This window comes from Mesocricetus auratus, unplaced genomic scaffold, assembly GCF_017639785.1.
Source record: "Mesocricetus auratus isolate SY011 unplaced genomic scaffold, BCM_Maur_2.0 Super-Scaffold_100038, whole genome shotgun sequence".
NCBI classification, from domain to species: Eukaryota; Metazoa; Chordata; class Mammalia; order Rodentia; family Cricetidae; genus Mesocricetus; species Mesocricetus auratus.
The window spans coordinates 3125159-3137469 of NW_024429216.1; the positions used below are offsets into that span (position 1 = coordinate 3125159).

Consider the following 12311-nt stretch of genomic DNA (forward strand, 5'->3'; position numbering starts at 1 on the left):
CCCTTCTACATCCCAGGAGTGGGAGTGAGATAATGGCGCTGTGGCTAATGCTCGTGATAGACCCGGTTGGTGAGGAGGGAAGGCTTGGTGTGGCCATGCAGAGAAGCTGTCTTGCGCTGGCATCCATCTGCCTATGTGCTCAACAATTCTGCTGTCCAGTATCTTCTAGAGGGCAGGAGTGCCCTGGGCTGGACTGAGGGGTTGACAGTTTTCTCTTGGGGTTCTGCTTCTGGGAGATACAGTGATTTTCTTTCCTACAGGCATGTCCAACCTGCAGTTTAGACACTGCACACAGCTGAGAGCAGCTGTGAATGCAACATAACACAGAACCTTTTGTTTTCTGTTTTGGTTTTTCGAGACAGGGTTTCTCTGTATTGTTTGAGCCTGTCCTGGAACTCTCTGTAGACCAGGCTGGCTTTGAACTCACAGAGATCCGCCTGCCTCTGCCTCCCAGGGATTAAAGGCGTGTGCCACCAACGGCTGACCATAAGCCAGAATCTTAACCCTAATTAAACATTATGACTAGACTGGTTATGGTGGCTCGCACCTTCAGTCCTAGTACTTGAGAGGCAAAGACAGGTGGATCCCGGTGAGTTCAAAGCAGTCCTGGTTTGTTAGAGTTTCAGGACCCTTTTGTGTAAGATTATTTTTTCTTTGATTACGTGCTTTCTCAAGCATGAACTTGGTAGATGACGTCACATCACAATGTCAAATGGTTGGACAAGCCTGCTTCCTGTGAGGACAGCAGCAGCTACCTAGCCTAAGAGGGATATGGTCTATCTCCAGGAAGTTTCTGTCTGAGGCGAATGCTCGCAGTTCTGCTGATATCCATAAGCATCCACCATGCCCTCTCTGCGCCTCATCCTTTCCCTGTCAGCTGACCCACTGTAGGCTCCTGCTGGACTCTCAAGGCACCCAGGCCTGGGGAGGAGGAAGGGACGGGTGGCCATCCTCATCCTCGCACTCGCCATCAGGCTTGGCTTTTCCAACGGAGGCCTTCCCGACACAAACCCTCTTCCCTGCCACAGAGGACTACGGGCACTACGAAGAGCTGCCGGGGCAGCCTGGGGAGCCCCTCTTCCCCGAGCACCCTCTGGAGCCCGACAGCTTCCCCGAGGGAGGGCCCCCAGGCCGGCTGAAGGCGGGCGCCGGTGTCCCCGACTTCCTGCCCTCGGCCCAGAGGGCCCTGTACCTGAGGATCCAGCAGAAGCAGCAGGAGGAGGAGAGAGCGAGGAGGCTGGCTGAGAGCAGCAAGCAGGACCGGGAGAATGAGGAAGGCATGTGTCCCCCGGCAGGGACCCAGCCGGCTCTGTGCAGGGACGAGGGGGGGCGAGCTTGGCAGGGAGGCCTGTCCTGAGCTGCTGCCTCATGCTGAGGAAATGGAGGCCTGGGTTGGGAGACTCCTGACTCAGTAGCGGAGGGAGGTGGGCTGGTTCCTAGCAGAGACAGTGCCCTTCCCGAGCAAGCTTGAGTGATACTCTCGTGGCCCGATCCCTAGAACACACACCAGCCATAGAGATGCGGATCACCGGTGTAGTCATAGGCTCAAGTGGTCATCCCGGTGGTATCCACCTCAGGGCTCAATGAACCAAGGGTCTCAGGAACTTGGAGCAAACAAGTGGGGACAACAGGAGGAAGGACAAAGTCGGCAGCCCCTCCCTGGTGGCTCACATTTCCCTCCTGGGCTCTGTTTGTGGTGGCACCTGCCTTCCCCTGACCCCTGGGCTGTTGTGTGGGGCCTGGGGATGTGTGTGTGTGTGAGTTGTCAGCATGCTGTTGTCCAGACCTCCAGAGAGAGGTGACTAGGGCTGGTCTGGGCCAAACCTTGCCCAGCCCTACCCTGACTTAATGGCACCATACCTCCATTTCCTCATCTGTCCAGCGGGCATGTTGACCACAGGATCTCCTGGGGTGGTTGTGTGAGTTACTCAGGTCAGATCACCTACCAGGAATGGTACTGGCCTGAGAGAGAAGCCACGGTGATATCAACTCCCACAGCCAAGTTGTGCACCCCTGGCTCCCAGCCGGGGCCACAGGAAATGCTAACTAACAGCACAGAACCACACACCAGGGGCACCCAGGGGTCCACGAGGCCATTCATGCCTTCCATTGCTCTGCTCTCTTTCAGGTGACACCGGAAACTGGTATTCAAGCGACGAGGACGAGGGGGGAAGCAGTGTCACCTCCATTCTCAAGACCTTGAGGCAACAGACGTCAAGCCGACCCCAGGCTTCAGTTGGGGATCCAAGCAACAGTGGACTGGGGGATCCGCGCCTGCAGAAGGGACACCCCACAGGAGGCCGACTGGCTGACCCCCGCCTTAGCCGTGACCCCAGACTTAGCCGCCATGCAGAGACTTCAGGAGGGACTGTTCCCGGGGACTCGGGGCCCTCTGACCCTCGGCTGGCCCGTGCCCTACCCAGCTCCAAAGCTGAAGGCAGCCTTCATTCCAGCCCTGCAGGCCCCAGCAGTTCGAAAGGACAGACCCCTGCAGAAGAGGAGGAAGGGGAGCGGGCTTTGCGTGAGAAGGCCGTGAACATTCCCCTTGAGCCCCTGCCTGGGCACCCACTGCGGGACCCTCGCTCTCAGCTGCAGCAATTCAGCCACATCAAGAAGGATGTGACGCTGAGCAAGCCAAGCTTCGCCCGCACTGTGCTCTGGAACCCTGAGGACCTGATCCCCCTGCCCATCCCCAAGCAGGACGTGCCGCCAGTGCCTGCTGCCCTGCAGTCCCTACCTGCCCTGGATCCCAGGCTGCACCGCTCCACACCTCCTGGACCTCCCAACACTCGGCCGCGTCCAGGCCCCACAGATCCCAGCACATCTGGCTCTAACCTACCTGACTTTGAACTCCTCTCTCGAATCCTCAAGACTGTCAATGTCAACACCCCCGGCCAGAGTGACAAACCCAGCGACCCCAGGGTGCGGAAGACCCCTACTGACCCCAGATTACAGAAGTCAGGAGATACTGCAGCAACATCCCGTGCAGCCAAGCCCTGTTCCACAGAAGCGTCACCTCCTGCTGCCAGCCCAAGTGGAGATTCATCCCCACCGGCCACGGCTCCCTATGACCCCCGAGTGCTGGCAGCTGGCGGCCTGGGCCAGGGCAGCAGCAGTGGGCAGAGCAGCGTGCTGAGTGGCATCAGCTTGTATGACCCACGGACTCCCAATGCAGGTGGCAAAGCCGCAGAGCCAGCCTCTGACACGAGCGCTCAGCCCAAGGGTCCCGAGGGCAATGGCAAGAGCTCAGCCTCCAAGGCAAAAGAGCCCCCGTTTGTCCGCAAGTCTGCCCTGGAGCAGCCAGAGACAGGGAAGGTCAGCGCAGACGGGGCCACAGCCACAGACAGATACAACAGCTACAACAGGCCCCGGCCCAAGGCCACTGCAGCTCCCGCTGCTGCCTCGGCCACCCCGCCCCCTGAGGGGGCCACACCCCAGCCTGGTGTGCACAACCTGCCAGTGCCCACCCTCTTTGGGACTGTGAAGCCAGCACCCAAAACAGGCACAGGAAGCCCATTTGCTGGCAACAGCCCTGCCCGTGAGGGTGAGCAGGATGCGGGGTCCCTAAAGGACGTTTTTAAAGGCTTTGACCCCACAGCCTCCCCCTTTTGCCAGTAGTGTCTATGGGGGCCAGGACTCCCTCCACTCCACCACCCTTCCAGGGTGACATTTAAGGGCAGCAACCAGAGTTATGGGGGGGGGGAGGCAGGCAGGGTGTTCTTTCTTTACATTTTCTCCCCTTTTTTTCCTTTTTAAGTAGTACTTTCTTTGAGTCATAAATTGTATCTAACCATCTTGGGTTCTGGTCAGTGCTGCAGGCTCCTGGGCTCCCTCTGCCCAGTGAGCAGCTAGTGCCCTGCATTGGACGGTGGCAGGTTCCCAGCCCGGGGCTTCCCCTGGAACAAAGGGAATTGTGAGTGTCTAGAAAGGCACTAGAAGCCGCTCCCCCTGTGCTGCTGGGAGATGACGGAGCCACGTGAGGTGGAAGGAAGCTGGTGCAGGAGTTTCTGGAGCTGTCTTGTCTTCAGCACGCAGCCTGCCACAGCCTGCTTCAGGACAAAGCAACAGGGAAGTGAGAAAATGTCCAGAGGAAGAAGAGGCCCTGGCAACCCCTGGCCCTGACCTGCTCGGGCCTGTACACCCCCCCTCCCCTCCGTCCAGGGCTTGTCCTGAAAGGGACGCCCTCTAGCCAGCCCTCCAGGGGACTTGGGGTGACACACCTGACCTGCAGGCGGTACGCCTAAGAGGGGTGGGCAGCCCCTCAAAACACTCTCCCTCAGTATTACCTGTCCAGTGCCACTGGCCTGGCCCCGAGACAGCTCAAGGATCCGTGGTGTGGCCGCCTGCCAGACTCCCGGGAAGGGAGGCCAAGGGCGGCCCTGGCAAAGTGTGTGTGCTTGCTGCTTTCCTGCGCCTTAGCCGTGTTATCTGTAGAGTACCAGATAGTGTTTGCTTGTCCCTCCCAAGCTGACAGAAGCAGGGCATCAGCGGTCTGATGCGGGGTTGGATGACTGCTGCTCCCCAAAAGGGGGCCTGAGGAAAGCAAGTGCGGGAGTTGAGCGAGGGCCAGAGTGGTGCGCTGTCCTTTCAAGGAAAGGACCGCGGGTGGGGAGGCCCAAGGCTGCCAGATCCCACTCAGCGGAGGCATTTCCACTGCCTCCCCTACTAGCCACCTTAGAGCTGGCCTTGTCCAGAGCCCCAGGAGACTTCCTGTGACCATGTCCCCAAGATTGGATCAGGGAACTGGGTAAGATCTACAGACCTTTCTGCCTCTGGGTCACTCGCCAGGCCCTAGAGGTCGGCTTTCTTGTAGCCTGCCTTTCCTGTATTGGGTCTCTTGGCCCAGCTGCTTCCTCTTTGATGATAAGGAGACCTGACACAGCCAGTGGATCCCCTCCGCCTCAGGGGAAGACAGGCTCCCTCCCCATCCCTCGCCATCCCACCTTCCCTCCACAACCCAAAGAGAAATCCCTTCAAAATAGTTTGGGGCCTGAAGCCAGAATGGGAGGGGCTTGTGCCCCACAGGGTGTTAGCGCTGTTGGGTCAGTGCGCCAAGATCAGGTTGGTTTTGTTTGTCTTTGTGGGCTTTTTTTGTTTTGTTTTGTTTTTTTGTTTTGTTTTCTTTTCTTAAACAATCATCAATGAGATTTGTCTTTGGACTCCAGCCTTGACCTCCAGGACTGGGGCCACCGTAAATGTAGGATAGGAAGAGTAAAATGTGGCAGTGTTTGCATCCCCTCCCCCTCCCCCCCACCCCCTTGAAAATCTCTTGTGAAAGCCAGGCTTGGTAGTGTGTACCTGTCATCCCAGCACTCAGGAGACAAGGCAGGAGGATCACGAGTTCAAAGCCGGCCTGGTCTACATTAGAAAAAGAAACCTTCTTTTGTTAAAGAAAAATTAAATGAATTTTTAAATTGAAATCTGTGGGTGCGATGGAATCTGGAGCCCTTCTCTTGAAATAGTTAGCTGAAGACCCTCATGGGACAAGGAACTCCGCTTGAATCCCCACTCGCCATCAGGCCACAGTTTTAAAGAAAAATTGTTCTCTAACCAGGATTGTAACAAAAGTGTAAATAGTATTTCTGAGTTGAAAGTCGATGGTGCAAATATGTATATAACGTACTGTATTTTTACAATGATCGTCGCATGGCTCGCCCGCCCCCCTTTTGTACTCAGTATCTGTCTTCCAGAAACCTCACCTGCCTCCTCTCATGTGGTCTCTTAATCCAGTAATTGTATTACTGCCATTAAAGGATGCAGTTATTTTAAACAGCCTGACAGTCTAGTCTCATCTCTGTCCTGCCGGGGAACAAGAAAGAGGTTATGGAGTGTAGCCGGGCTCTCATGTGTTTCCTTACAGTGAGATCAAGCCCAGGGCTTTGTGCCTGCTGGGGAGCACCAGGCCCTGCCACATGCCCAGACCCACGGATACGTGATCCTACCACTTGGGAGGCTGAAGCAGGAGGATGATGGATTTGGACTTCCACGCCTTTAATCCCAGCACCTGGGAGGCAGAGGCAGGTGGATCTCTGAGCTCGAAGCCAGCCTGGTCTACAGAGTGAGGTCCAGGACAGCCTCCAAAGCTGCAGAGAAACCTTGCCCCAGGGAGAAAAAAAATGTGCTTTGTATTTTTCTGTGCATAAGTGTTTTTGCCTGCATGTGTATCTGTGTGCCACCTATGTTCCTGATGCTTTTGGAGGCCAGAAAAGGGTACTGCATCCTGGAACTGCAGTTGTGAGCTGCCATTTGGGTGCTGGGTGGAGAGCCTGGATCCTCTGGCAAAGCAACCAGGGCTCTTAGAAGTACACATAACAGGCTCAGACCTCCTTCGTGTGTCCCCAGCCAGCAAGCAAGGGACTCGTGACATCCCCCAGCATTCAGAAGCACAAGTATCCATCTTTTCAGCCAGGATCTTGTAGCCCAGGGTGGCTTTAACTGGTGCTTCTCCAGCCTCTGTCTTCTAAGCACTAGTACCACAGGTATGTGTATTCCTACTTTGTCTTTCCCTTGATATTCATCATTTTCTGTTGCTGCAGACTGTAGATGCTTTCTGTCAACTTCCCAGTCCCTGCCAGCTCTCCCCCTACTTTTTGGTGGTTCTTTGTTTATTATTATGATCTCTACATAGCCCTGGCTGTCCTAGAACTCACTCTGTAGACCAGGCTGGCCTCAAACTCACAGAGATCCTCCTGCCTCTGCCTCCCGAGTGCTGCGATTGAAGATGTGGGACACCTCCATCCAGCTCCACATAAGGGTTTGTTTGGTTTTGGTGTTTCAAGACAGGATTTGTCTGTGAAACAGCCCTAGCTGTCCTGGAACTCACTCTGTAGTCCAGACTGACCTCAAACTCAGAGTTCCGTCTGCCTCTGCCTCCTTAGTGATGGGATTAAAGGTGTGCAGCACTCTGCCCAGCGAGGCTTGTTTTTTGTGTTTTGAGACAGGACTCAGAGACTGGCCTCTACCTTGCTGTACCAGCATGTTGGGGAGGGGGCAGTGTCTGCCATCTCTGCCACCATGCACTGGGGTTACAGGTGGAGTATCACATCTGTCCAGCATTTATGTGGGTGCTGGGCATCCAAACTTGTGTCCTTAAGCTTGTATGGCAAACGCTTGACGCACCAAGCCATCTCCTGTGACCCTGAAATTATTTCTGGGTTTCAGAAAGAAGCTTCCACGTGGAGCTTAAGAGGGAGAGGAGGAGAGTAGAGTTTCTGCGTGACAGAAGGGTAGACTTCTTAGTTTCAGTAAATTTCGTTTTAACTTGAAATGACCCGGCTATTGTAGTGCACACCTACAGTCCCTGCACTTAGGAGGCAGAGGCAGGAGGATGACTACAAGTCCAAGGCCAGCCTGACTTACAAGTGCTTGGCTCTTGGTTAGAGAGAACGGCAAGCATAGCAAATACTTCAGCAATCTATTAGTGGAGTTTAGGAACGCCACTTGGCTTGGGCTATGCACACAACTCTCTTCAAACAGTGCACTGGGGACCTAAGATCCGTCACCTGTATTCTGCACACAGACCCTTCCTCTAATGATACACTCACCTAGCAACTGTTGGCAACCTGGGATCCCCACTAGCTTGATAAATCTCCATGTAAACACTGGAAATAAGTTATTCCCCTTGGCAAACCCGTGGTAGTACCACATCCCAAATACAGTATAGGAACTGTAAACAGTGCATGAGCTAATCTGCTTTGAACTGCTTTGGTGCATGCAGTAAAGTGTGTCTGAGTGATCTTTTATGAAGACTCTTCCCACTAATTAAAATGTCAGGGAGGGCATCCCAGGTCCCAGCACTCAGGAGGCAGGGGCAGACAGATCCCTGTGAGTTTGGGGCCAGACTGCTCTACATAGTGAATTCCAGGATGGCCATAGATAGCTACAAAACAACAAAATTACTGGGGGTAGGGGAGCCGGAGTGATTGCACAGCCTTTAAGAACACCCACAGTTCTTACCACACCCTAGATCAATTCCCAGGACTCGTGTTTGATGATTCCAGGTCAGAGAAATCAGACTCCCTTGCCCACACCGCACTAACATGCACAAAACCACACCCGCATAAAAATTTTAATGGTTTTCTTACTTCATGTGCATGGGTGTTTTCATGTATGTCTATGCATGTCTATGGGTGCCAGAAAAGGGCACTGGATCCCCGGAGCCAGAGTTAATAGATGGTTGTTCTGAGTCTCATGTGGGTGCTGGGAATTGAGTCCCAGTCCCCTCTGCAAGAACAGTGAGTGAGTGTTCTTAACTGCTGAGTCATTGTCCCAGCCCCTATACACAGAGTTTTAAAAAATATAATTAATTAGCCGGGTGGTGGTGGCGGTGCACACCTTTAGTCCAGGTACTTGGGAGGCAGAGTCAGGCAGATCTCTGTGAGTTCCAGGCCAGTCTGGTCTACAGAGCGAGATCCAGGGCAGGCTGGAAAACAATACAGAGAAACCCTGTCTTGAAAAACAAACAAATATATAAATAAATAAATAAAAAGAGAGATGGGAGAGCACCTGCCTAGAATCTTCCAGCAAGGGGTCAGGAACCTGGTAAGCCATAGGTTCCTTCTCAAGTCCTGAGGTTTTATGTGGTCACATGCTGCTGCGCATTTGCGGAACAGCTCAAAGTTTAGGTGAACAGAGGCGAGCGTGACACCAGTTCACACACAGGACCACAGTTACCCCAGTGCCATTGGCAAGGCTGGCGTCTCCTACACACCACGACTGCGACTGTCCTATAGGGCACACAATGTATAGAAGAGTTTGTTTGGACTTGCAGTTATAGAGGGGTAAGTTCCATCAGGGAAGGAAAGAACAGCAGTCAGTACAGGAAACGGAAATCCTTCCCACCTCAGCTACAACCAGGAAACAGAGCAAACTGGAAATGGGGGGTGAGGCCATAGACCCTCGAAGCCCTGCCCCCAATGGTGTACTTTATCCGGACCATACCACCTAAATCTTCCCAAACAGAATCACCAACTGGAGGCCAAGTGTTTATTCTTTTAATTAATTAATTAATTAATTGTTTTGGTTTTTCGAGACAGGGTTTCCCTGTGGCTTTGGAGGCTGTCCTGAAACTCGCTTGGTAGTCCAGGCTGGTCTCGAATTCACAGAGATCCGCCTGCCTCTGCCTCCCGAGTGCTGGGATTAAAGGCGTGCGCCACCAACACCAGCGGGCCAAGTGTTTAAATATGCAGGCCTACAGAGTGTGTGTGTGTGTGTGTGTGTGTGTGTGTGTGTGTGAGAGAGAGACAGAGACAGAGACAGAGACAGAGACAGAGAGGCAGAAAGATGGTAGAGACACATGCCTTGCCTTTAATCCCCGCACTCGGGAGGCAGAGGCAGGCAGATCTCTTGAGTTCGAGGTCAGCCTGGTCTACAGAGCGAATTTCAGGACAGCCTCCAAAGACACAGAGAAACCCTGTCTCAACCCCCCCCAAAGAAAGTGTGTGTGTGTGTGTGTGTGTGTGTGTGTGTGTGTGTGTGTGTGTGTATGTGTGTGTGTGTGTGTGATTTAAACCACCAAACATAGGATTTGCAAGCCCTGGGAGATGGCCCAGACCCAGAAATACACAGACATTAAAATTTGTAAGTTTTGTGGCTTCCAAAGGGAGGACTCAATTTTTTTCTTTTTGTACTGTTGGACATGAAAATTTAGGGCCTTGGGGCTGGAGTGATAGTTTATCTGTTAAGAGCTGAACTCTTTTGTTTTGTGTTGTTGTTTGTTTTTTGAGACAGAGTTTCTCTGTATTGTTTTGGAGGCTGTCCTGGAACTCATTCTTGTAGACCAGGCTGGCCTCCCCGAGTGCTGGGATTAAAGGTGTGTGCCACCAATGCCTGGAGAGCTGAACTGTTGTTGAGGATCCAGGTTCAATTCCTGTCGCCCACATGGTGGCTCACAGCATGGTATAACTCTAGTTCCAGGGACTATAATGCCCTCTTTTGATCTCCATGGGGGCCCAGGCACATATGTTGGGCAAAACATTTATACAATAAAAATAAACACAATTAAGAAAGAAGGGCAGTGGTCCATGCCTTTAATCCCAGAACTCAGGAGCCAGAGTCAGGTAGATCTCTGAGTTCGAGGCCAGCCTGGACTACAAAGCAAGTTCCAGTACATCCAGGGCTACACAGAGAAACCATGACTTGAAAAGGAAAAGAAAAAAGAAAAAACAACAAAAACAAAAGCTTTCCACCACCCAGCCTGCCACAGACCCAGCCTGCACTGCTCTGCAGTGGACTAGCAAGCTGACATTTTTAGAGTTCCCCAGTTAATTCCCCTTCAAACCTCAAGTCTAATCACTAGGCGACCACAGGTAAAACCTCTTTAAGGAGGGTTTCTCGGCCATGACCCTTCCTGGCATTCAAATGATTGTTATTCTTTCCTATTTAGTGTACACACAGACCCAGAGCATTTCCCTCGCCAAAGAATGTGAAAAATGCTGTTTCTGGCATTCCCTGTTCTCATTTAAGCCTACTGTGGAATGTCCCCTGTAAGCAAGCAGGGTGGCCGTCTGTCCATTTGAGCCCCCCTCTCTCCAAGGCTGGCCCCTTGCTCATCTCGCCCTGTCTTCCCCTGAGTTTCAAGCCCTTGAGCTGGGGTTGGAGCTCAGTTGGTAGGGCACTTGCTCAGCAGGCCCAGCGGGCCATCCCCTACCACATAAGACAGACATGCAGCCCCTAATCCCAGTGCCCTGAAGGAGGCAGGAGGATCAGCAATTCAGAGTTGTTCTAAGCTACCTAGCAAGTTCAAGGCAAAGCAGCCCAGTCTGAAAAAGAAAAAAACATCAAGTGGTAGATGAAAGAACATATGTCATGAGTGTTCTGAGCTGGGCACGATGAGATACATGCCTGTGATCCCTGCATTCCTAAACAGGGAAGGAGGCAGCAGGATAAGTTCAAGGCCAGCCTGTAGAACACAGTACCATAGCCTAGGCTACATAGCATCTCATTAAACCAAGGGCTGGAGGTGTGAAGACTTTCATACCTTGTGCAAAAAGAAAAAGGAGGCCGGGCGTTGGTGGCGCACACCTTTAATCCCTGCACTCGAGAGGCAGAGGCAGGCAGATCTCTGTGAGTTCGAGGCCAGCTTGGTCTACAGAGCGAGTTCCAGGACAGCCTCCAAGACAATACAGAGAAACCCTGTTTCGAAAAACCAAAAAAAAAAAAAAAAAAGAAAAAGGGGAAAAATTCTCCCACCATGATCTCTGAGACCCCTGGGACCTGACTGTCTTTCCTCTGTTGTCTCTGACTCCTCTCTCTGACATCACATCACTCCATTGCGGTCTGCTGGCTGCCCCTCTACCATCCCAGGCACACACCAGCCACAGGCCTTTGCACACGACATCCTGGTTCCCTCGGGCCTGCCCTTTCTGCCTCCCATCATGGCTGACTATTCACAGACACATGGTCCTATATATCACTTCACATTTAGCAACTTAAAATTGACCCCCACAGCCGGGCGTTGGTGGCGCACGCCTTTAATCCCAGCACTCGGGAGGCAGAGGCAGGCAGATCTCTGTGAGTTCGAGGCCAGCCTGGTCTACAAGAGCTAGTTCCAGGACAGCCTCCAAAGCCACAGAGAAACCCTGTCTCGAAAACCAAAAAAAAAAAAAAAAAAAAAAATTGACCCCCACAGCCCCGCTCCATCAGCACTCGGGAAGCAGAGGCAGGGGGATCTGTGAGTTTGAGGCCAGCCTGGTTTACAGAGCGAGTTCCAGGACAGGCTCCAAAGCTACTCAGAGAAACCCTGCCTCGAAAAACAAAACAAAATGTATCTTAATCTTCGGCGAAAAGCAGTTAATATTTCACCTTTAATGGACAATTGAGCCAGACTGCTCATCTCTGTAACTGCAGTTTTTGAGATTACAGGATGCTGATGCAGAAGGACTGTTAAATTGAGTTTAGGCAGCAGAAAAAGACGAGAGGGGGCGGGGGAGAAGGAAGTGTTATGGAATAGCAGGCCCTGTTTGATTCCCAGCACCGAGGTTAGGTAGGGGACAAACACTTTTGAAAATAATGTAAGGTCAGGTATGAGTGTGATGGCATCTTACTTTACTAACATCTGCACGGAATTAAACACGGAAGAGGAATACAAGGAAATAGTCGTGTGTCCTCTTTAGTGAGGCTACTGGCTGAAAAAGCTTTCTCCCTGTTACCTACTGGTCCCTCTCAGATCTGATAGCGTCTGATGACCAGGGTTCCTGTAGCTCATCAGTTCATGAAGCTAACTTTCCTGCTGAAAGTACAGAGACAGGTGTGCCTCGTTTACAGGCTTCCTAGTCAGGGGTCAACAGGTTTCAGATGCAGCTTCAGAGGTT

General features: G+C 52.6%; 1 protein-coding gene across 7 annotated transcripts in view; it reads left to right on the forward strand.

The window, feature by feature from the left end:
* The window catches only part of Zc3h4 (zinc finger CCCH-type containing 4), a 35576-nt gene extending 29801 nt beyond the window's left edge, over positions 1-5775 (forward strand). For 6 of the 7 annotated variants that reach the window (XM_005086434.4, XM_013125515.3, XM_021223263.2 and 3 more), the window contains 2 exons: positions 1029-1277; positions 2129-5775. In XM_005086434.4, the coding sequence (XP_005086491.1) occupies positions 1029-1277; positions 2129-3618 (1739 nt within the window). In that variant the 3' untranslated portion in view covers positions 3619-5775. The remainder of the gene's footprint in view (positions 1-1028; positions 1278-2128) is intronic. The other variant, XM_040734274.1, reaches the window with a different exon arrangement.
* Positions 5776-12311: the final 6536 nt, after the last annotated feature.